The 26,708-nt window shown below is 37.1% G+C and overlaps 1 protein-coding gene across 2 annotated transcripts in view; it reads right to left on the bottom strand.

Annotated features, from left to right (window-relative positions):
* The window catches only part of CTNND2 (catenin delta 2), a 633,979-nt gene that overhangs the window by 362,674 nt on the left and 244,597 nt on the right, over nucleotides 1–26,708 (bottom strand). For both annotated transcript variants that reach the window (XM_050971546.1, XM_050971545.1), the window contains exon 3: nucleotides 25,172–25,284. In XM_050971546.1, coding sequence (XP_050827503.1) covers nucleotides 25,172–25,284 — 113 coding nt within the window. The remainder of the gene's footprint in view (nucleotides 1–25,171; nucleotides 25,285–26,708) is intronic.

The raw sequence follows: 26,708 nt of genomic DNA, 5'->3' as shown, positions 1-26,708 counted from the left end.
AAACACTGCCACAATAGATTTTGAGTTATAATTTAAACTTTCTCCTTCCCCCAATCTCAGCATTTCAATTGCAGCTCAATAGGAGCTTTTTTTTTTTCTGCAATTCCAGACCTGAATTAGTCTATACTTTCCATCCCCAGAGCAAAAAGACCTAGACAGGAGATGAGCCAGAATGTGCTATGTACATGCCCTCTTTGGAGTTAAGTATTGAGTTTGAGCAGTGATCCCTGAATCACTTACTCTGCCACAATAAGAATCCTTGAGATTAATCAAACCATGGAAAAAAAGCTGTGTATGCACCAGGCTTTCTTCCAAAAAGACACAGCACTGACCTTTTCCCAATAAATAAAAATCAAAAATTAACAAAGCCTCCCCATCAGTGACGCTTACATTTCTTGGTATGTTCAAGAGAATATAAAATATATGTGGGTACTGAGTTATACTTTTTGAGCTCAATTTACCAATAAATTAGATTGATGACTGGGTTGAAAAATTAATCTTTTCTGAAAGATAATCAAAATACATCTAAGCTGAGCACATACTTTACTGTACTGATATCTAACAAAATTGTTATTGCTTTTGCCTGCCATTTAATACAGTGGAACAAAAATCCCTGCTCTATAGCCTCAACACACAACTTGATTGTCTCATTATAAAGACATGCTTTGGCTTCATCCTCATCTACTATTTTTGTTAATAAATTCTTCTGCACCTCGAAAGGAAAAAGCTGGCTATTTTCAAAGACTGAATATCCAGTTTAACTGTTTTCTCTTACGTATATCCAAAATACAATAAAAGCACAGACAAAAAATGTTCTTCCATTAGACTGTAACTGGCACCTTGATATGATACAACAAAACTGCAAGTGAACAGGAGTGAAGTCTGCATGCTTCCAGAGATATATATTGTGTGTGTGTAAAGATAGATAGATAGATAGATAGACAGACAGATAGACAGACAGATAGATAGATAGATCGATAGATAGATAGATAGATAGATAGATAGATAATAGATTGATTGATTGATTATTAGGAATAATCTTATTTTTGAGAATACTGAGCATAATACAACCCATTTAAATATATTAATCCTTAATTTTAATACCTCAAACTGCATAATAATGATGAACTAATTTAAGAGCTGATCCATCCTGTTTGCAGAATGACACAGATGATTGTAGAAAAATACCCCTGATCACCCTCTTAAGCATTGTAACTAAAAATGTATAAAATACAATTAACCTTGAAAATCTCCAACACAGATACCTATTGCACAGTTTTCTCCATAACTATGTCATCATGCTGAGATCCATGCAGATCAATAGTATGATGAGAATTGGTTTTGAATTGGTTTTGCATTCTGTATTAAAAGAGTAGTTGGCAGATTTGAAGGCTGATAAACTTTGCCTGTAACAAGACTGGACATACTTCCCAACAGACACTTGCTGACAGCAAGGATGGAAACATGCAGGATCAATTCTGAACTCAAACCCACTTTCCTGGAGGACATTATTTCCTACTCCATAAGGCTACCTTTTCTCTAAGCCTGACCTCCTCTGCTTTATAGTGCCAAGCTGTTTTGCCAAGTCCTGCATCCACAAGTATTCCATAAACATAATTCTGGCATCCCTTTCTTGGGTTGGAGGGAGTCAGACTCCATCTCCCTATACAGTGACATGTAGGTTCACTTTCTCCAGTTTGATTATAACTCCAGCATGCTTTTCTTTTCCATCAGCCTTTCTCCCTTAGCTATGTAAATACAGTTTTGGCTATCACTAGCACAAGGTCAGAGGCTTGTTGTTCAGCCAGGAGCACAGGATCTGTGGATGTGTCTGGCTCTGCCTTGGTGGAAGCTGCTTTTAGCTGTGGCAGCAGTTGTCTCATGGCCACACAGCTGTGTTTCCCTACAATGGCTTTGGTTTGGGGGCACCCAGAGCACTGGGCTGGCACTCCTATGTAATCACTATGTGACAAACAGCCCCTCCAGAGTAATGGGACTTGGGGAGGCAGTGTGCAGCTCCCCGGTTTGGAAAGCAGGGGGAAGACAGGCTCTGGGAAGATATTACATAAAAATATCCCAAGACTGAGGAGAAAGGGACTGCCTCCATGAACCTTGCTCAGCAAAGCCCTCACACTGCTGAAAAATTGTTCTAATTGCCCCTGTTCCATTTAAGAAACAGTGACACTTTCAGCTCCAGAACCCAGAGGAACACTGAAAGAATACACACAGCAGCAGGGTGAAGGGGCATCTACTTGAAAGCGTCTCTTGTATTTAAAATTTAAAAGCTATTTCCAATGAGGGGTTTTCTTTTCTTTAAAACTATTTAAACTTTTAGACAATTTAAGTATTTATTTGCTTTGGAGAGTTCCTCTTTACATTCCATGGTATGTACCCTTTGTTGATAATAAGATTTTAAGTCTAACAATCATCATTTTGTGCTGAAACAGGTTTTCCTTATCTTTAAATGGTTTACCCACTTCCTCTGGCTCCCATCGACCTAGCCCAGTTCCTTTTATAATCTCAAGTTACTCTTTTCTCAAGTTATGGTACACCATTGCCTTCCTGTGTTTGCTCATCCAGTCCCAGCTTGCCACTCACTCTCTTCTGCTCCTAACTTACTCTCCTTACCTTGCCACTAAATTCCTGAGCCTCTCACCCTTAAATATCCGTTTAAATTTCTCTGCCACCTTCTCATGGTTTATTTTTAGGTTTTGCTCTGTTCTGTTCCTACCCTCCTCCTTTCTCATAAAACAGTAGCAAAACACGAGGAGAACCTTATGAAGACAAAAGGGAGAGGTCTGGAGGTTTACAGTCTCTGCACAGAGCGGACCCTTCAGAAGGCCAGAAGAGTTAGGGGCTGTATCCACCCTCCTCACATTTATCAAGGACATGCAGAGAGAAGGCACATTTGCCAGCTTCTGTCAAGAAGCCATAGCTATTCCTGTGGAGGTTCAAGAGCTGAGGGAAAACAGAGACTGACTTGTTTGCTTAGGTGAGATATACAAAGGACTTAGGAACAAGGAATTCACCAATCCTGCCTCATAAGTTTTTAAAAGATGAAATTTACAGAATCATGGAATATTCTGAGTTGGAAAAATCACTGAGTCCAATTCTTAGCCCTGCACAATAAGTCACCAGAATCACACTACGTGCCTGAGAGCATTATCCAAAATGCCTTTTGAACTCTTGTGGTTTTGGTGCTGTGACCACTTTCCTGGGAAGCCTGTTCCAGTGCCCAACCACCTTCTGGGTGAAGAACCTTATTCTAATACCCAACCTAAACCTCCCATGACACAACTAAAGGCCATTCTCTCGAGTCCTGTCACTGGTCACCACATAGAAGGGATCAGTGTTTGTTCCTCCTCTTCACCTCATGAGGAAGTTGTAACAGCAATGAGAACTCCCCTCAGTGTCCTCCAGGCTGACCAGACCAAGTCACACTCCTCATGCAGCTTCCCCTCAAGGCCCTCACCATCCTCATGGCTCTCCTTTGCATGCTAAGAGCTTAATGTCTTTTTTTTATTGTGGCACCCAAACCTGCCCCCAGCACTTGAGGTGAGGCTGCCCCAGTGCAGAGCAGAGCAGGACAATCCTCTCCCTTGCCCAACTGCTGATGCTGTGCCTGATGAACCCGAGGAAAGGGCTGGCCCTCCTAGCTGCCAGGGCAGAGTTGACTGAGATTCAAGTTGCCATCAACCAGGACCCCCAGGTCCCTTTCTGTGACACTGCTTTCCAGCTTCTCACTCCCCAGTGTGTCTGAACATCCAGGGTTGTCCCATCCCAGGTGTAGAAACCAAAACTTGCCCTTATTAAAATTCATAAGGTTGTGCCTTGGATTAGTTTTTGTCTTGGACTATTCTAGACTTCCTTATGCTGTTTTTTCAGTTGGATGAAACTCAGAAGTGCAACCAGAAGAGACACAATCATTTCACCCAACATTATGGGGAGAGACAGGTTCCTTGGGGACCATAGGCAAAATGATGAAGGTAGCAGGGGTTAGGAGCAGGGAGTAACTGTGACAAATATTTGTGGGTCCTCCTTGAGGTCAGCAAAATTTGTGATAAAAGGCCATGTATGCAAATTCTCTGTAAATAATTACTGTAAAGCTTATTCTAGCACAATCATTAAGCACTCTCCAGAAGCAATGACTTGGTAATTTCTGTCTAAGTCTTCAACACACAAACTTACATGTTTCAATATATCCTGTCACAACCTTGCTGGACATGCTCAGATGTGTATTTTTCACAGCAGAAAAACCATTTTGGTTTCATGAATAGTAGCCATGGAATTGTCAGTTCAACCAAGGTCTTCGTAGCTAGATTTGTTTATCACACTTCACTTTCCCAAAGCATGCTTAATATAATGGATATAATAAACATCAGATACCTTAAATTGTTCAACCATTCAGTTGTAGTCAATTGACACACACCTAGTGCTAAATCTGGACTGTCCTAGCTACAGGCTCACAACAACTGCAGGATTTAATTGAGGCCAAAGGATCTTCCTTGGTATCTGCTTTTGTCTTCATAATTTAACAGTGTGTTGGGCAAATTGTGCTGTTGAATGTGATGCACAAACATTATCTTCTATTATTGCTAAAAGTGTGTGTGGTCAGCTATGTTTCCTGGCTGTTGCACTCAGAACAATTATCCAGAGGGAAGAGGAAGGGCTTCCAGGATGAGGCTGAAAGGCAGAAATGCCCAGAAGGGAGAAGCTCTGCTCAGAGTAGAAAACAGACCTCAGCCATACTGCAGAGCAACCTCTGGAGAAAAAAAGCCCAGACCCTTAAGAGCCTAGGAGGAAATGCATGGTACCTGTTCAATCTGGAAAAATCTCTGAAAGCTGTGAGTGTACAAAAGTAGCAAGAAACAACTTACAGTACAAGAATACAAAAGATTTTATTTTAGAACTTCCACCTTAATCTGCCCATACATCAGCACTGAGACTTCCCAATTTCCACAACTAATATGCTCTAATTAGATAACCTTATTTCTAACAAAATGTATATTTAGGGAATAGAAAACTCTCCCGCTGCTTCCGTTCAGTTTAGTTCAAAGTGAGCTGAGAGTAGTTCCAGCAAGAGACTCAAAATTCAATCCTAGACTGAGTGGTGTTTTAATATGGCATTTTAATGAGGGTTGTTGTTGGTGGGGTTTTTTTAGAAAAAAAATAAATAGATTGGAAAGGAAGCAGATAATATGAGTTTTGCCAGTTATAGGTAGAAAAATACAATACAAAATTTTTATCTTTATCATCATCCAAGTACAGATACACAAAACCATATTAAAATTTGGAAAAATACTGACCTCGTACTAAAACAGATTTTGGAAAGATGAATAAAAGAAGCATGATCTTAGAGCATTAGCTACTGTATCAGCCTGTGAATATCATACTGATTATAACAGTTCACTGTTACTTTCTGAATTTTTTTCATTCTTCTGAGAAGGTCAGAATAAAAGAAGAAAACCAAACACAAATCCAGTGTTTTTCCATTTGTCAAGAAAGACCTACATGAGACATCTGACAATATTTGTTATCTGCTGAAAAAAAATCTCAGGGATTTGGGGAATTCCACCACATTTTTTAAACAGTGACTCTTCAGCTGTGTGAATTCTCAACCAGTAGCAACAGTGATAATCTTCTCTAAATAAATTCACATGCTTCTCCTTCAGGGTGTATTTTCATATTAGACTTAATTCAATCTAACAGCAGGCGGAGGCCAGAGGGGATAGACCCGTGTTTTCCCTGCTTTTCTGACTCTTCCCTTGAGTTAAATTTAGTAATTGTGCAACTCTCTAGAGGCTCTCCTCAGCTTGCTCATCTGAGGGAAAACTCAGAGGTTTTCATGAGTTAGCTTTCCCTCCAAGCAGGGAACGTTTAGTGTGACAAGTAGAACTCAGAAGAGGAAGCAGAAAGAGCACACAAAAAGTGATGTGAGCACGAGACAACTATTGCTCCTTTCAGTGGCAGGCAGTCATGAACCCATGTCCTAAGGCTGCATCTATGGCTCTCTTTTCAGCCTTGAGAAGTAGTATCATTTTGAAGCAAATCCATGAAGTAAAGACCCTTTGGAATGCCAGCTCAGCTTGCAGAATTGGTACAGTGCATGCTAACTAGATCCTTTTATGAAGAAATTTAGCTGAAAACATTGTTCCAGAGGTACACCAAATACTCAGTAAACACTCATACGCCATCCAAAAGGCTTAGGGGCTCAGAGGTACTCTCTAGTGCTTCTTATACAACACTGCAATGTGCAAGCTGACCAAGTGCTGCATTGTCTTCATGAAGATGAAAACTTTCATCTTTGAAGACCCTAAACCACCACCAGATTTTGGGGGTAGTAAAACAGACATGTCCCTGTTACAAAGATCCCGAGCTCATTTTCACATGGAAACACAGCACTTGAGCTTCGTTCTCATTTGGATATCCCCACCCACAGAACCAAGATCATCACATGGGAGAATCCTTCAGGATAGAAGTTTTCAAGCCCCAAGGACAGAAGACCCTTGTGAAGAAGGATCCAGGGACACACCTTTGGTCTGCTCAGTGCCCCACACTGTGCTCTGGATAACTTCCTCACTCCTGCCAAGGAACAGAGCAGACAGGGTATCAGTGGTATCAGTCTACCTACAGTTCCTGAAACAGTGAAGTAACTGACTGGGTCTAGAATACATCCAGGGGCTTGAGTCACAAGCATCCAGAGTCAGGGCTGGGAACAGACGTGAATACAAGATGTAGTGCATATTCAAGAGGTCTATCTAGGAGAGAAGTTACCCGTAATATTTATTCAAGGTCCCCCTGGGTGACAAAGCAATGCACAAGGCTGAAGACATGGCTACCTACAATGGACATGCACTGCTCCTCAACGAAATGGGACTGGAAAAGGAACACGAACTGGCTCTGTGCCCTTAGTGCACCATTCTGTAAATTTATCTTTCGGGGGGGCAAGGATATCCACACTCTTCATTTATTTTCCACTGGCCCCTGAATGCCTTACCAATACTATGTTGACAGCAGACAAAGAATGCTATCACAGATAACTTAAATTGCTCTGCGTAGGGTAATGAAATGGAAATGACATTAAAGATACCAGTGTATAGCAAAGTAATGGTGACACATTCATTTCAAGCATGACCTGCCCATACGTTTATGAAGTAACATAAGCAAACTGAAAAGCAAGTTCTGTGTCACTGTCACTCTCATAGCCAGTCTGCAAGTGCAGTCATCCTGTACCTATCTCAGAGAGAACAAATATATTGCCACTTGGCTGCAACACTTGGTAAAACTGACAACACTATCTATCAGAGAAGCAGTATACATTTTCTGCAGGTGAAGCACTGGAATACATTCAGAAAGGATCTTCAGGTATAATTAGTTCAGAGAATGCTTAAATAGTCCCCCATTAAGTAACTCCTGGCCTTTTTATTTGATATAGCTTTTTTTTTTTACAGATAGTCTCTAAAATATCTGTGAAAGCCTTATGTGTATACATATATTTATAGCTTTCATTGAAATGGGATTGTTTCTTAACACCACTTTTATTTTATTACACAGTTATCCTGTGTACAAGGGAGCAATGGCAGGTGCCTTGCTACAGTACATCAACTGTCCCTGGTATGTCATTACCATGACAAAAGAGCAAGCATAAATTTAAAGTTTCAAGTGCACAACAGATTAAGACAATGACAAATTCATAAGTGAAGTAAGAACCAAAAGGCACAATTGGCTTCCACTTGAAAAGAACTTGGCTAAACAGACAGTGATGGAGCTAGAACCAGACGCCCAGAACTCCATGTCTGGACAACTGGTGGCCAAGTGCAATGAGATTGTAAAACACGTAGAGCCAGTCACTATAGAAACCTTAAAGTTGCCTTTATTCCCCATGTACCAGTAGAACAACTCATAGTATCCAAAATATCACAATTTTGAATGTAATGAAGCACTATCTTTAATAGTTATAAACTCTTTGGAACACTTCAGCTTTTAGGTTTTTTACTTACGACGTGTTTAAAATCTCAGAGAAAATCTGGAAACCATGAAGAACTCACAATAGACTTTCAAAGAATTGCCAAATATAATTTTCATTAATTGAAAACATAATTTTGATTCTGAGGAAAAAAACCCAGCTATTTACATAAAATATATTTCCTGTAGTAATTATTCTACAGCTCATGAATTTAGATGAAATATGAAAATAATCATATGCTGCAATATTGAAAAAAATTAATCTGAGCAGTAAGGCATTTCTTTTCTAATAGTAATAGTCAGAAATCCCTATGGTTGCTATAACTTCTAATAATATAGTGAGCTTGTTTAAACTTATTTAAAAAAAGATATTTTGGGAAAATAATCACACTAATTGGAATACCCAATACAGTCAACACTGGCATTTGAAGGCATTTTGAATTGCACTCAGAAAGTAAGCAATGCCATTTTAGATGCTATATTTCCCATAAGAGGCTGTGTGTCCTCATGTATTTGAATCTTTTTTTCTTAACGTTAATAGCTTTGCTCCCTGATGCTACCGAAAGGCCATCAAGATGACAGTGGAAAAGATAAGAAAAGTCACACTAACTGTGCTTAGTGTCCTATCAAAAAAGTAACACCACATTCATTGCTTCTCTCCTCTCTTGCCATTTCTTTGACTGCAAGCTTTCTGCTCAGAGAGAACTGGCCAAGCTTTTCCAGGCAGTAGTTAGTGGTGAATCTTTCCCATCAGGCTTCACGCTATCACACTGCAAAACCACAGACCTAAAAGATCCTAGTTTTAGAAAGTCTCCAACTTAAAAATAAAGGAGGTATCACAGTGTGACAATCTTGGCAGAGTACTGATGCCACAGAAGAGAATGGCTGCCTTGGCAGAACTGAATGCTTCATTCAATCCCTGCCCTTCGTCCACGCAAATAAAACTCCTTTTCACTTTTTTTTATTTCCTCTTTTTCTTTCCCTTTTTCTTTTTTCCCGTTCCCTTGCACATGGGAACAAAAGAACTGAATGAAGGAAATCAACATGTCTCCACAGGGTACATTACCTACGTCCCTTCCTTTTAAAAAGAAGCATGACAATTCAGCAGAGAAGTAAAACTTCAATATTTATCTCTGCTCAAACTGTGTTATAAAAAGCAATTAAGATTTCACCTTGGACCATAAAAATGGTCCATTAGGAAATAACCTTGAATTTCTGCCCTGATGATCTTTATAATCTTATTCCTACAGATATGCAGGGGTCTCAAGTTCCACAAAAGAGAACTTGTAATTTAATACATACTGTTTAAATTTAACTGTGACTGTTTAGGTTGTTTTGAAGCCTCTGCCTTCTCTTGCAATTTCATCTTAGGAAAGGACAAATGCCAACCCAATGCTGTAAGGTGGGGATTTGTTTGTTTTTTTCTGTTTCGTTTTATTTGAGATTAACCCTTAACCATGACATAGTAACTTAAAGTAAATGTATTTTAAGTTACTACATACTTAATGTACTTTCAATTATGCATTTACTACATTTTGTTCTACATCCACAGTTCTTTTCCATAAGAATGATGCAACATTTAAATAGGCAAAATCAAAGGTCATTTTCTAACTTCTTTGCCCAAGCAATACCATTGAAATTATTGAGCAGTCAATGAATTGAAGACTGGCTGCAAGACTTGTATCTTCACTAAAAGGCTTGCTGCCTGCTTACAAGTTACATTGCATGGTATCCCTCTGAGATTTGTCTGCAATAAAATTAAACAACAGTCAAAATGGATTTATTGGATTAATTTTTTAATAGATTGCTTGCAAACTTCAGCAACATTAGTGGAAGACTTTTAGACTGAGCAGTTCAAGGAACCCAAGGTAGGAAGGCAAGCATATTTCATTGAAAGTCCTGAAATTTTAGCTGCAATAAGTGCATGTGTTTGATTATAATATTCTATGTATCATGACTACCAAGAAATGTAGCACTTAGTATTTCTGACAGGCCTTCATGAAAGCACTTTTTTCAGACTGCTAGTATCAATGAAAGCATTACCATTTTTTCCAAACTACACTACCTTTTGTCTTGTGTCTCCTGATTCCAACCCAAGAACCATTATTGAATGGAATATGTTAGCAGAACAGAGGGGTCTATCATCATCATCAAGTGATGGAAAAGCTAAGGGAGCAAAGCAATTGATTGTTCTTGCAGAAGCAAATGACAAGATACCTCCAAAGCCAAAAAAGAAAGTGGTATGGAGATTCTAAAGAAAGTAGATTGGAAAATCCTGTATGTCCTTCTAGATTGGCTGAGAACCAGAGATGATCAACAAAGAAAAAAATTCTCTGTCCTTTTAGACACACCTTGTTTTTCAGAGTGGGTTAATTGGTAAGGATTTGCTGTCATTAAGACTTCAGGGCCCTTGGGTCTTGAAACTCATGAATATGACATCACTCCAGTAAAATAAATTATTTACCTCATCAGACATTCTAGGGTGGTAAAACCATTGAATGATACAGGACAGATCACTGCTTATCAAAAGGCCTACACCTTTATAATATCAATAAAAAAGGAGAGAGAGAAGAAACTGCTATAAATATGACAAAAATCTAAAGCAAAACTGAAATGTTAAGAAAAATACAGAAGTGATTGAAAATATGAGATTTCAAAAAGTACAAAAATGACATAAAGAATATTCTTGTTGTTTCTTTCATGAGATCTGCTGTACCTCACAAGCTAATGCAAGGCACTTGAATTCTGAACAGCAATAGTAATATCAAAACAACTTATTCCTGTGTATAATTTGAATGAAAAAAGGAAAATAAACCTTTAAAATCCTATCTTAATAACTGGATTAGATTACAAATATTTAGCATTATTACTGCTTAGCATCACTTAATATAGCTTTAAATCATAACAGGATAGAGTAAAAAAAAAAAAAAATTAAGATCCAAAAAATTGTACCCCTGGCTGGCTGCACTCTTAACCAATGATGCGCTACTATCAAAACATTCAGTAAATGCAGTACTGTTTTTCACTAAAGTCAACATTAATGCACAAAGCTGTACATTAACCATAATATCTTTCTAAATGACTACCCACAATTGTATCTCTTCACTATGTGTATCCTGCATTCTTTTGAACAAAATAAAAGTAATTCATAACCTACATTTTCAGTAAATGCTTTAAATAATCAAAAATGCTTTAATAATCAAAACCTGACAAGGGTTATATTATGCATGGTAACAGGGCCTTCTTTAACTTTTATTCATCAAGGGATGAAAATCATGCTTATTGAAATATCCTTGATGTTAGGCAGTTCCTGTCACAGATTATTTTAATAGCATGAAAAAGGGCATTTACTGTAATTATATCAATATCCCTTTTTTGTTGTTGGGTCTTTCTTCTAAGCTGAATATAAACTGTCATCTAAATTCACTGCAAAGGAGTAAAGCAACATAGTACCAGTGTCTCGCTGCAGAAAAAGAGATTAATATTGAAACAGTTGTTTATTCCAAAGCTACTAAAATAAGTCTATTTTTATGTTTTATTAGTAGAGTTGACTATAGAAAGATTTACATGGATTTAAAAACCAGTTCAAAATCAGAACAAAAGTGACTTGTAGCACAATTAGATTCTTATAGTGGTAAGGAGGGTAGTGCACAATGTCCTCTTCAGATTAGTGCCAAAGATAAAGACCCAAGGAAGGTGAAAGTCCTAAAGTCTTTCTCTTCAAATATAAATAGAGTGCCTTCTTAATTGAGAACATGAGGAGGATCTAAGTCAGGAAGAAAGGAAGGGAGAAGAGGTGGATGAGAAAACACTCAATAATAAAAGTACTAGTCTTCCGCCATCTAAATGGAGGTATTTTTTTACCTTGTAAACAAAAGCTGGGATACATAAATGCTGCTACAGAAGCTGTTTCAAACTGACTTCTAGAACCTACTGCATAAAGTACACTCCCCTTTTCAAGAGCAGATTTATAAACACCATTATGTATGGATAAACTACATCTTTAGCTTATTTCTTCAACATGATTAACATGGCCTGGATGGAGGAAATCAGAAAGCTTTTTGCAAAAGCCTTTCATAAACACACAGAGTTCCTTATGCCCTTATGTTTACATACCCCTAGGAAGCAACATGTAATCTATTGTGATGCAATATATTTATCAGACTAAGAAAGAAAGTGGAGCTGATGATTACTTCCAATTATTAATAGGGTCTTCTGTTCTTATCAGAAATTTGCAATGATTATTTCCTCCTAACAGCTACATTTACCAATTTACATCCAATACATTTCATTGACAAATTATTTGGCCATGAGCTTCCAAAGATCAACCAGAGCTTTCAGTGAATCACCAAGAAGGGGAAAACTGGATAGCTGAACTACAAAGCACTGATTATAACTGAATGGGTCCTATGAGTGTAATAAAGAAAATTCTTGTAATGCTCTCTTATTTACTAGTCTGGTGTTCTGACTAAAAGTGGCTCCATATAGAGTAACACTGTCAGATCAATGTTGCTGAAATACTGATACTGTGTTAGCTTGAAGTGGTTGAAATGGGTTTAGATTTAAATACTACTTACTACTGCTTTTTAGAATAAACAAAGTTATTCATGAGAGATATAAAAGTGAAAAGGAATGGCATAATAGCACCCCATCTATACATGCCTCAGCTCACAGAAGGGAACTTATCCCAATACAGGCAATACATGCCTTCAAGGACAAGATCCCTTAAGTACTGGGAGCTACTCACAAAGTGTGGCATGAACCTACTGTAAAGATAATTGTACATATTATTCAGTAAAACCATAAACCTAGGCCAAAAAGTAAAATATTAATGACATCTATTTTTCACACTGTGAGAATGGGGGGAAAAGGCAGTGAAAGAAGGGGGAGAAGAAAACTACAACTTTGATGTGGTTGCTGCTGCTGCATTCCCTGCACAGTGCCCAATACTGTGAAAGGAGGACTGCAGCTCTCAGATGGTTTAGGTGAGGGGGAAACTCCCATCTGCCCATCTACAGCTCCCTTGCTTATCCTTGCCAACACTACTGTCTTGCACACTGTTCTTGCAGAGCCTGACCTAAAGTAGGACTGCTTCTAAAAGTCTTCAATCAGACTCCACAGCAGAAAAGTTATTACCACTGTGAGATTAGTCCTCCATCCCAGCACTCTCCCAAGTGGAGTACAGATACTCCAGGCATTCCATGAGACAAGTCACTGGAGTGCAGGAAAAAATTCTTTTTGTACCATTAATACATAAAAGAAACATAATTTTTAAAATTATGTTTATTTCATTTTTATCTCATACTTTTTTAATTTCTGGGGTTTTATGGTTCTAAGGTTCATAATATATTGATACAGTAGAACACAAATGTAATGGATAAATAAATAACCATATATTGTGGGTGCATGCTCAAAAATGTTTTATTTATAGGGGTTCATTAACAAATAGGTTTGGAGAGCACTGCTCAAACCCAGAAGGGAGCCTGGAAATACTGGCCAGAATCCATAGAACCTACTACCAAGTTAATCCTCTTGAAACTATGGATTCACTGGTGGGGGGAGGAATGCTATGGCTGTGAAGCTCTTGAAGTCGCCCTGAAACTAAAACTTTTCTACCAACAACTGGTGCCCTATATATATATATATATTTTTTTTTTTTTAATGCTTTTTCTGATAAGCTTTGAAGAAAGCATTCTTATCCAAGATAAAGACATTCCTTTCAAGTTAGCCACTGGCTCCTGCTAGCCATTCATTAATAAGTCAAAAAAGTCAGTAGCTCTATTGGGAACATTTAAGGTAACTTTCATAGGATATTTGAAATTAGGCAAACTTCACACCATATTCAGTTCAATATTAATTCTATTGCAGCTGCACTCACAGCCAGTTTTGTGATAATATGTAGGTTGAAGACTTTCAAGAAAAAAATTCAGAAAGTAGATTTAAATGAAAATACACTATATAATCTTGATCTAAGATAGCAGAACCAACATAAATACAACATTTGTACTAAATTTTCCTTCTCTATACCTGGGGAGCTGGGGTACATTCCTCTATAGAAAGTGAAGAAGCAGTGAGTTGATGTGTGCAAAAGTTTTGGGTTTTTGCTTGGTTTTGATTTTTTGTTTGTTTGGTTGGTTTTGGTCTTTGAATTTTTTCATCATTTGTTGGTACAAACAAGCAGGGTAGAGAACAAGGTAAAAATAGAAGGGGTAAAGGAAAACCAGCAGGAGGCAGAATATTCACAATTAGCAATAGCTGAGATTATTTCTATGAGCTGAAACCATGAGGGATTTAAAAGCCCCTCTAAGTTTAACATTTAAAGTCTATAAAATATTCCTTAACTGCTGAAGTGGCAACATGCCTAGAAAGCATCTAAAATTAGCCATTTAAAGTACACTGCTATCCAGTTCTGAGATGCCAGTGGAATAGAACTGTGTCCATTCAAGCCTTTCATTCAACTAAATATACTAGTAATACTTCCAGAGCCCTTCTGGTAGTCAAAATACTTGAGTATCAAAGAATGCATAGCTCAGTTGCCACTACAGAGCAGTCACAGTTGCAGCAGCACCATTAAGAAGTTCACATCAATCCAACAGAAAAGTATATGGACAACACAAAGGATAATCAGGACCAATTACCACATATGAGCAAGGAGAGAATACTTTAAAATTGAGAGCAATAGAACAGTCAATTTCTAAAGTTAGGATAAAAGAACAGAAAATAAAAAAAATCACCCCCACAGTGTTTTCTAAGTGAATTGGTAAGTTTTAAATTTGCTGTATCAAACACTACAGCTAATACAACAAAATTAATCTTTTTTTTTTTTTTCATCAAGACAAATCATGGCAAGATACAGGATCCACTTTTGCTTTGACTGCAGAAATTACTGCTGTCAAGAGTAGTATATCTTTGAGAGCTGTGACTAGTGGGAAGTCTGTAACTTCCACCAATACATTTCTATTGAAAATCAGTTTCTTAAGATTGCATTGAAAAACAACTCTGGTTTTATTAAATCAATAACCCAAAAAAAGCCACCTTAATAAAAAAATAACTTACTAGGGACAGATCAAGTAGCCAGGATGAGCCTTTGGCTGGGACCTTTAGTAACTGTTCCCGTATCTGCAATGAAAGGTAAGCAGGACTTGCCAAAGCAAGGAAGTACTGAGAGCATGAGTAAGAGCTCTGTTTTGTCAAATTACAGTGTCTAGTGATTTAGGTGGAATTTAAATTTAGGCAGGGTTGAAGAAGAAAGATATCAGAAGAGTGGATGCTCAAGACATAATTCAAGGTTGTCTACTCAAGGTCTGATGGTGAGAAGCAAAAGGTAGGGGTGGTAAAGGGAGAGAAATTACCATGCCTGACTTCAAAAGTTCTTTGAACTATTTATTTGAAACTCAACATCAGACTTTCTTTTTTTTATTTTTCCCCTCAAGAAAGCAATAAGATAGGCTTTGTTTTCACTGGAAGAAACACACACAGGAAGAAAAGGTATATCTGGAATTCTGGGACACCTTCAGTTGGTTGCATTTTGACTTAGTCCTTGTACAAATGCACTGTTATACAACTTCTGTTTCACAACTGCTAAATTTCTAAACTGCTTGAGGGATAAGTCATGCTTGTCTGGAGGGACACTGTTGTTTACAGGACCAATAGATCTCATAACTTGCAAAATGTGCATTAGGAAAAGAACTATCTGTCTGCTTGTAATAGCTGAAGGCAATCCAGTTGAACTGTACCTGTGGAATTGCTCTCCTGCCAAATGCTGCTAATGTAAAGATTCATTTGAATCCCTGTCAGGTATTCTTTGCTTCTTATTTCTCTGTACAGCCTTCCAGACATGAAGGGATCCTAATAATCCGACCAAGAACCCATGTGCAGATGTGATGACTGCTTATAGCAGCAAATGAAGCCAGTAGGATCTCTTCAGCAATTACTCTGAGATTTCTCAGACTGAGTAGCCAGGATAAAAGGGTATTTTCAACTCTAGTCTTTGATCCTCTTGCTGTAAGGAAAGAGCATAGCTCCCTGACTCCTCTGCCTTAGCCACCTCTTCTGCTCTTCTCTGCTCCTGTTTTTTCCTCATCCTTCTTCAACCCACTCTTCATTTCTCAAGTCTCCAATTCTGACCAATCTATACTTTATAGACTGAATCTGCATTCTACCAGATATCTCATCCACATTTTGAACAAAGGTTCCTCCCCTCTTACTTTCCCCCATACATGCATTAACTGGGATGTTAAATGCAGCTGGAAATCTGCTTCTTAACCTCTTGCCCCTGGATTCAAAGGACACATCCTTACCCTGACAACATGGAAGGAAGGATGGAACAACACTGAAGAGACTTCCCTCCAAGCTCCAATATTCTGCCCCATCATACATCACATTAGATAGAAGACAAAAAGCACTGTAGGAAAATAGGGAACTATCTCCATAACTCTGTGCAAAGCTATGCTTAATTCCTCTGATAACAGCAATGTCTTTTGGTGCAAATTTATAAAAACACCAAGAAAGTTGCTTAGCTGAAATGCCCTTCAAAATCTCAGTATGTGCATTTTGGAAAGGAAATACTCAGCCTGGGAAGTGCAGCTTATCAAAATGAGGAACAACTGAAATCCTGGTTCTATACAAAGCAGCAGGCAACTTTGATGACAGATAGCACTTTGGTCTCTGTCCACAGTTTCTCAGAACTGACTCCTTGAAGTTCCTTGGACACCTGGATTCTGTTTCAATGTTTGATGTCAATTGTCCATGGCCATTTTTTACTGGCACCATGTTACGGGATTTGTTCTCAGCTGTATTCTACATCTAAGACATCACAAAATCACTATCTAGTACCTTTGACCCACAAGCAGTAAGCACTAAAAATGAGCTTTCCTGGAGAAGTTTTATCAGACTTGCCTTCAAGCACTCTAACTTCAAGAACTTTTAATAATAAGACACTTTCAGTATATTTTTAATTTTGTCTTTGTCCTAATCGATCCAAAACCATTTTGACATACAATAAGGAAGGATGGGAACAAAAAGAACATTGTCAAATTATTAAAGCAGTGCCCAGCAAGGAGAGCTAGAAGGGCTGTAGAGAAATAGACTTGTCACTTGTGTCCCATTCTTGACAGATATTCTACATAGCCTTAAGTTTCAAATGATAGTTTTTATTATTGTGTCCTTGGGCAAACTGCTACAGAGCTTATCAACCCTTTATGATTAACTGAAGTGTCCTGATATTTCAACAAACAGCTTGTGAACAGCAGGTTGAACACAGAACCCCACTTTGTAAGACATAACCAAGTTTTACGTTAACAATATATTTCCTAAGATCTGCAATTCCATGTATATTTCATATTAGCCATACCCAAGTGTCAGGTTTTCAAAAACACATTGAAATTGTGACTGCAAAATTTGGAAACAAATAACTTAGTAATATGCCAAAAATCCACGAAGGTAGAGAATTTACTGTTAAGTACTGTCTTCATTGGCCCACATATCAGTAAAAGCTGATATGTAAAGTATCAAAGTATCAACTTTGTCTGTTGTCATTCTGCTTTTTTGTGGTTTTGCCGATGTTCTTTTTCCCATATTATTCCTGTATGTTCTGTATTAATAAAACAGAAGACATAATGAAAAACTTGAGAGGGAATATAAGTGACAATTGGCAGCCCCATATAATGCTTTCAGACTTTAAGACCCTTTCTTAGGGCAGAAAAATGTCCATATCCTTACTGGCATAGCTTCTCTTTATTGAAATTAAATGAAAATCTGAAACTTGCTTTCATTAACATGCTAATGTAATGAATTTGGCAATGCTGTGTATTACTGGGTTACTCCTCTCATGGAGATGGTATCCCTGGATGGTGTTCAGCAAGCAGAAAAAGAGGAAGAGTATCTGTAGAAGGGGTGTTTTAAAACTCCTGTTGTGCCTTCAAAGACATATCTATCTGGGAATTATATGATCCATACTACTGCTGTAAAAGATATGGATGTACTGTAAAAAACAAAATTACACCAAACCTGATTGTTTGCACATATGCTGGAAACTTGCCTTTCAGCAACAGAAGCTTATCTGTTCCAATACTATGAAACTACTTAGTTTTCTTAGTTTTTGACAGAGGATAACAGGACTAATCTAATAAATGCTTTCTTGATATATCTCATTGTGGAGAATCAGCACAAAGAAGCTACAATTATTCTTGTAATGGAAATACAAAAAAAAAAAAATTGGACAACCTTTGACTTCATCTCATTTTTTTGCTCCTGTACCAATTCCCTGTCTCAGTGATTTTTAAACCATTTCCTTCAACACTGGACGTACTATAAACTCAGTCTGATACTTTAATCCAGTAAAATGTAATTCTTCAGAATAGAATTAGGTAGGCACCAAAAATTGTGCCAACTGTTCCAGCCATAATTTATTTCCTAGAGTGACATTTTCTTCAAATCTTCTTTATTGGTGGATTCAAACTAATTTATTGACCAAGCCAAATAGTATACAGAGTTCATCACATTTCAGGTCTCTAGGTCTCACAATCAAAAGGTCAAGAGGTACCAAGTACAAGGTGATACTGAAGTATTGAAAATACTATCCTCAGTATTTCCCCGGGTTCTAAAACCTTTTCTCTGACTCAAACACTCTTATATGTGGTGGTAAACACAACACCAGGAACATTAACTATGGATGTCAAACTACACAGAAAATCAGGCCTGGAACACAGTTAAAACAACAAACAGCATCTGCCTGTTCTACTTCTGGACAACTTATTGTATTCCACAAAATTCTGATTCCCAAGATTTCAGACTTAGAGAATAAGCTGAGTTGGAAGGGACCCTCCAAGATCACTGGGTCCAACTCAGGCCCTCTGCAGGACACCCCACGAGTCACACCCTGTGCCTGAGAGCATTGTCCAAAAGCTTCTTGAACTCTCAGGCTTGGTGCTGTGACCACTTCCCCAGGGAGCCTGTTCCAGTGGCCAACCACCCTCTGGGTGAAAAACCTTTTCCTGATATCCAATTTAAACCTCCCATGGCTCAGAGCTTCATGTTGTTTCGAGCCTCATCACTGGTCACAAGAGTGACCATCAGCACCCGCCCCTCCAACTTCCCATCATGAGAAGTGCCTAAATGCTGTGACTGGGCATGGAAATCAGCAGCACAATTTTTAGAAGTGCTTACAGCTATTTTCAGAAGGATTCCAGCTATTACCTAGCTGGGCACATATAGCACAGTGACTATCAACCATCAGCTAGCAATCCCAGCAACCCAACAAAGTCACAAACATTTTTTGTGGTAGCTCAGTCGATTATCGGAAAAGATGAATGGTATGGGGAAGAATCCCTCAATGACTTAGTTAAGCTCTAGGCTGAAAACTGACACGGGAAACAAACAAACAAACATCAAAACAACAAAACAAATCAAACCAACCTTTTAAAAAGTGGCAAGCATTAAACCGACATTGTTCATTCTAAATTATGGTCTGACAAAGGCTGCTTCAGTTTCTTTTCTTCTGAGATAATACAAATGAACTCCTTAAGGATTTCGAATGTAAGAAAAATACCATCTTTTCAACTTTTTCTAAGAAAATCTCTATGTTTCACTGGGGTTTTTTTTGTTTGTTTTTTGGCAATGGTGGTGTTTTTAAAGGTATTTTTTTGGCTTCATGCCTTCCAGAGATAGCAAAGAACTCATATAATAATGCAAACACTTCAATGAAAACCTTCTGGTACAACAAACTCTTGCACATTTTCCCATTGTTTTGCTCTAATTGAATGCTTCCTTCCAGCTAATTTCATTTTCATTCTGGCTTAACAGCATTATAACCAAAGCAAAGAATAGTAGGCTGTTTTTAATCTCTTGTACCTTGAAACCCACAACATATTTTTACTAGGATGTTCAGCTTTATCACAAGCCCACACAAGCTTTGCACAAGATCTAGAAATGTATCTGATAGTACCATGCTTAACACTGACAAAGCCCTTCAGGAGTAGAGCAATCCACATCTTTTTGACATGTTCTACCTGACCTGGTCACTTACAGCAACACAAAAACATTGTGAGATAAAGAAGGAGGTGGGGGGGAAACACAACAAAAAAAACCCTACAAAATGTTCTCTTATCACAGATGATTAATTCTGACTTGCAGAATTTGTGATTAATATTTTCACAATCTTACACTTTCAAAAACCTGCATGCTTTTATTGCCATTTTTAATTTTGTTTCAGATAAACTTTTTAATAATTCAGTTGACAAAAGTTCATCCAAGTATTAATTGTTAGGCTTTACACAATCCACAATGATGAACAACAGTGTGTGAAAAAACTTAAAGCTTATTCAGCTTCTGAACTACTAAGCAAACACACATTGCAGAATGAGATTAATTTTAAGCTACAGCATTTGCTGACAAAAGTTTAGTAAAATCTCCTCCTCCCACTGGTGAAGTGCCCATTTCTTTAAAGAATATGACTTCTTAAAATCCCGTTAAAAATAGCCATGCTATTGGCTTGCTTTAAAAAAATAAGTACAAACATTATAATTGGCATTTTCATAGGTAATGATAAAATACTGATCCTTTTTAATTCTGCTCTGCAATAATTGTTGACTTTTTTTTTCTTTTTAAAAGTTAGCTTTCTAATTTACATTTAATTTAAAGGATTTTTTAATTTTTGTTTTCAAGTAAGAAACTTCCCAGCAGCATTTGGAGATATTACTGTAAGCAAACCAATGTGAAACAATTTAACACATTTAACTGATAAATCTTGGGTTGACAAAGAACCACAATGCAGGCTAAACTATCTTCTAATATGTACTGAAATGTATGTTTGATATGTATGATGGTGTATAAATTTTACTGAAAGTTGAGTGTTTTTTTACACAGGACTGTTGATCAAACTCTTTGCATTAAAAAAAACCCTGTTCTGTCCTCATAATATGACAAACACATCTTTGTCTTTTGGCTCATGTTTTGTTCCAGAATCCACACTAACCATGTATTTTTCAACTTTAATACCTATATTCTTATTTTAACATCCACATTCACAGGCAAAAGCAAACACATTGACCAGTCCAGGTAAGAGAGGGATTTTTTTTTTTCTGAAATACTTGAATAGAATCATAGAATATCCTGAGTCAAAAGGGACCCAGAAAGATCATCATCTCCTGGCGCTGCACAGGACAGCCCAGAAGAATCTGACCATGTGCCTGACTTACTTAAATGTTTTTTTCATTCTGGCAGCCTTGATGCTACAACCATTTCCCTGGGGAGCCTGTAATTTTGTGGGAAAAAAAAGAATGCTAGAATACTAATACAATTCTATTACCAGGATTTATGAAGAAATAGCAATAAAAAACACAGGAAAACTTAGGTGGAAACAGAAACTCTTTATTATTTGTACAGATGGAAACGCTAGAATCTATCAGTGCAACCTGTGACATGTTTAACCAAATTCATTCTGAAAAACATCTTACACCTAATTACAATGCTCTGTGTTCCAACTTCCATCTGTCATTCTACCCCAATGCACATCAGAGAACACTCTTGCCCTGACTTCTGTATGTCCTTCCTTTACCTGGTTGCAATCAGAAGCTGGCCCCCTCCTGACCCTTCTCTTGTAGTTAAAACCCCTTGTTTCCTCAGCCTCTTTTCACACCCCAGGTGCTCTCTAGCCACCTGCCTTCCTGGCAGCCCTTCACAGAACCTGCTCCAGAATGCTGATGTCTTTCCTATAGAGGAATGCCCAAAACTGGATAGGGCACTCAAGATGTACCCCCAAGAGCTTCAAACAGAAGGGATGAATCACTTGTCCTGATTTGTTTGCTACACTTTCGCTGCTGCAGCCCAAGGTGCAGCTGGCCTTTGCTGCAAGGACTCACTGCTGACTTAGAAAATCACTAAGTATCACAGTAATTCAGATAAACACTTAGGTTGGAAAAGACCTGCAGGTCTTTTCCTGCAAGGCTGTTTTCTATCCCTGGCTGTGTTGTAACAACAATGTGTACTCCATCCCAGATGCATTTGCAAATCATTTATGAATTTCAACTTGATAAAGTTCCATTCAGCCCATCTCTCCAGTCTGTGCAGGTCTAGCTACCAGCAGCCTCACCTCTTAAGAGGCTACTGGACTTGACAATCCTTAAAATTAAACATCTACAAAGACTACTATATATCCTTTCACAATAAGTAGCCTAAATTAGATTGAACACTGACAGCTGTACAGGAAAACTCTAATTGCAATTTTATTTACTTGACAACACAGCAGCATTTGTCTGCCTATGTCACAATACATTCCAGCTATTTCTTCCACGTTCTTGAAATGAAGGATCTTATATGTTTATCAATTAGACATGCTGTACTTTTATTTTCAGTGAATTTGCAAAAATTTTATCTAACTAAGGAAAATATAATTTTCCAGGTAATAAAGTATGAATAACAGAGGCATTTCTAAGGGAGAGAACTTAACTGAAAAAAAGCATATACAAAGCAGGTATGTTTTCCATGCTATTCAGTTTATTAGACTGTATTTTCGCTACTTTTAAGATACAGAAACTTCAGCATATTGCTTCAGGAACTCAGGCACAAATGCCAGTCTATTCAAGAGACTTTCAATAGCAAATTGCACATCACTTCTACCAATTTCAGTAGAGAGTAGAAATTCAGTTGAGAAAAAGTCTGTTGCCTGACCAATTTGCAAACGCTGTGTTCAAAGACGAAAAGTAGGCTAGGCTTGAGCTATGCTCCTCAGTTTGAACACTAAGGCTTTTTCAGAAAAAACCTCAAAAACAAAAAACCAAAGAAACCATTCAAAACAGTGATAAAGACTATGAAACAGAAACTTCAAGTTTTAAGGATTTGCTAACAGTACATTTCTTTAATATGTGCTTAAAATGATCAGAGACTGAAGAACTCCAAAGAGATGCTGGCATCTAATTGCCTTCCCCAACACCAAAGGGAGTGACAGACTGATAGATCTGTCCCAGAAGGAATAAGCACTTCAGCCAGAGGAATGGAGCAGCATAAAACATGACTTGTCTCCTTATGGAATGTATCATGAAATTTTAATACTCAGCAGGCTGAGTAATGAACTGTTCAGTATCTGCCAACAGGGAAACTGGGGAAGTGAAGAGTTTACAAGTTTTGTCCTAACTCATAGTCTAAACATTTTATTCAATTTTATCAGAAGCAACTGATTCTGTCTTTGGTTCACATCCAAGTACCTGTTCCTGAAAAGAATGCACTCAAGTTTTTTTTTTAGCAAAATTCCCATTGAATACAGTCCCCAGTCCCCTAAAAAAATGACTACAAATCAAGTATATGTCAAAGAATACAATGCTAAAGAAACTTTCTCAAATCTAGATGACCACTGGAAAGTCAGCACAGTAGTCAGAAAGATACTTGACTTATTTTGTAGTTGTGCCAATTCTAAGCCCGCCCCTCTAATGAGGAGTTAGAATTTTTTGGACAGAAGATTACTCATTTAATACATATGGGATAAACAACAACCCAACAAAACCAATATTAGATTGTTATTTATTTCCTCTTTACATCACTTGCAAAGTCTAAGGGCAGCTATCTATCTGTAAACTTTCAATGTTATCTTCTGCAAAACAGTATTTCAAGGATTTCCTAAAGTGTTTTTAGTTTAAATGCTAGAAACTGCATATGTGAAACATTTCAAGGGCAAGTTACAGATGTCAAAAATTTGCATAAAATCTCTTCTGTTATTCTATTCCACTATTCTTCTGTTATTCACAGACAGACTAGCAGTCCAATTATTAAACTTCTTGAATAACTGGAGTCTCAGAACTCATTCCAAGTCATCAGACCTTGATATCACTGATAGCTCAATAGTAGAAATTTATCAATAAGAAAAAAGTTCATCAAGGAAATATCTCCTGCATAACAAAAAATTTCCCAACCTTCATACCACTGACTGGAATAATCCTAAAATACTAGCAATATTTAAACATACCTCAGTATTACTCAGACATATTTCAGATAACTTTCTTGAAATGCAGTCATACCATTTTAAAAATTTAAAGTGCTAGAGAAGCAAACTTGACATGCCAATATAAGGCCATGCTTAAATAATTTTAAGTAACTTTTTCTAATGTTAACAAACCTAGATGGTGACATCATATAAAATAAGAGTTTATCTTATAGAGTTACTTCTCACCTGACTTATTAAGAATGCTTAGATTTAAGTCAACTTCACATACAGCTTCTGCTGAAATAGTGAAAGATTTTCCTCACTTCTGCCATTTTTAATTGAACTTGCATTCCATATTTTTGTTATATCTTTGGCATTCTACTGAATAGTTATTTCTTACCTATGGAAAAATCGTTCACTTGATTGAAGTATAGTTTGAATTGCTTAAACTGAGGAAGTGATCAATGCTTTTTGTATTTTTGCTACTATTATCACATAAAAATTGGCACTAAGCTTGCCATGTTATACTTAACATTATCTATTCATATTTCCACTGATTAAAAAAAGAACACATGCCTATACAACTTATTTTTTCTCAATTCTTGAAACTCAAGTAGCATCATCTTCCATTTTTTAGGTTCACTGAGAAAACAAAGAAACACACTTACCAAGAAGCTAAAAAATGCAAAGTCTTCACTTCCACTAAATTCACCAAGAAATCAGTTTCCTTTTGTTACAATTTCTTAAATAAACTTATCATCCTTCAAACAATGCACCAGAACAATTTCTTAAAGTAAACCAATGTTTACACAAAGAGAGGCACTTGTATCTCCTCATAAACATATAAGATATACCTGACATTTTGAGGACAGGTCAGCAGCTTTACATAATTCATTCTAAACCTTTTAATACCTTGAATGATAAAATTATGGTTAAAGAGGTTCACAAACCTTATCAATACATCTCTGCAATTAGGAAGCTAAAAATCTTCAGCTGAAAATTACAGCTGTATTGGTGGTGGAAACAAGTTGCTGATAATCCATTCCAACTCCAGCAAATCAATGAATTCCAAATGTGACTACTATTTTGTTACTGAACAAAGAAGATACAAAATTGCAAGAAATTTTCTTTTTAAAAAGCAGGTCATAATGCAAATTTTCAAACTCTACTAAAGTCTCACACTCTCTAGTGTATATTATTTTTACCAAAAAAAAATCAAATTTATTCTTGGTGATAATTCATAACAGCAACAAAACTTACTAATTATAAAGATATCAACAATTTGTACATTACCTAATGCTGCTCATGCTTCCAGTTTCTGATCCCAGCTTACATCTCTCCAGCTGGCTCGCCACAATCTGACGTTCAGCCTCAAGTTCTCGAGTCAGTCTCTCAAACTGCAGTTCCTAAAAAAAGAAAGTTAAACAATTTGCTTTGACTTCCCTTGAGATTAAGAAGGAATTTCAGCACATAAAAATGAAATTTGTGCAAGAATTATTAGCTTAATATCTTATAACAAAGTTTTCTTTTTTTCCTTATTTAACACATTCAAAATTCAGATTTTTGTGGTGACACCTACTTGTTCCTTCATTTATTCTAATGACGTATGTCACAGAATAAGAGAGTTTATCAGGAAAGGAAATTCTAAGTATATTTAATAATTTCACTTACAGAGTGAAATTCATGCAGGTCTCTCAGTAACACAGAGATCTTAGCAAACTGACCAAAGTGTGATCATAATTAAGTATAATTTGTGTTACGGAAAAAAAGATGCTAAGTTCTGTGGAAAATTTAATTTAAGTTTCTGCACTTAAAAAGACAACCATCACAGTATACACCAGCAAAATAAACTAAATGGAAGGTGTGCTGATATGGCCTGAGCACAGTTTAATTTCTGCAGTTAATGACGTGCAGAAGGGAAATTCAAGTAGTTTTGGACAGAAGCTGTGCTTAAATTCCTACCACTAATTTAATTTATTTTCTTTTATTCTATCAAGGAAACCAAACCTACCAAATAAGATTTATCCACAGAGCTTATAAAAGTACTTATAAAGTTTTATTTTTAATACACAAAAGATTCTTTTTTTATTGAAAAAAAAAAAAAGAAAAGGAAAACCAATATAACTAAAATCCCCACTATTTCTCAAAGGGCTACATTCCTCACATATTGTAGCAGTAGTTTTATCAAATTAAAAAATTAAATACCTCTAGGGAGCTATGGTTATTGTAAATTTGTCAAGTGTTGCTGCCCTTTCATTTTGATCAGTAACATTGCATCATTTCCACAGGTAAACAAAAACATCTCTCCTGCCTCTTTTATTTAGGTTTGTTGAAGGGTCAAGGAGAAATATCTTGAGAATCCACTTCTTAAATAATTCCCTTATCCACACCACTGAACCCATTATCTTTTCTTACTCTATTTTTTTCCAAAACAACCCCCTGTAACACAGAGGTATGGGAGGAAGTCCCTTGAATAACTCCCCAGCAAGGTCCTGCTGGGCAGAACAGCACTGGAAATTACTGGAGTCATGACTTATGCCCACCAAGTGACATTGAAGGACTTAGTATTTGAGAAAAAGGAAAAAATGGTAGCAGTAGAGTAGGATTTGTAAGTGTTCATTCTAAGTCTTACATAAAACCTCTGACCAAGTAATAAAGGGTAAATAAAGGTATTAAATTTTTCAAATCTCTGAAATTAGGCAAATGATAACTGAAATGTAAGAAGGAACTGGCTGGTCGTCATTCTGCCTAATCCAGCTGGATTACACCTTTGTTTCTCTTGCTATTGTCATGGAATAATTTCTACCCTGCACTATGAGTAAAGGGAGAC

Source organism: Serinus canaria, chromosome 2 (assembly GCF_022539315.1).
Source record: "Serinus canaria isolate serCan28SL12 chromosome 2, serCan2020, whole genome shotgun sequence".
NCBI classification, from domain to species: domain Eukaryota; kingdom Metazoa; phylum Chordata; class Aves; order Passeriformes; family Fringillidae; genus Serinus; species Serinus canaria.
Note: the sequence above shows the minus strand (reverse complement) of the source record. Positions and strands in the feature narration are given on the sequence as shown.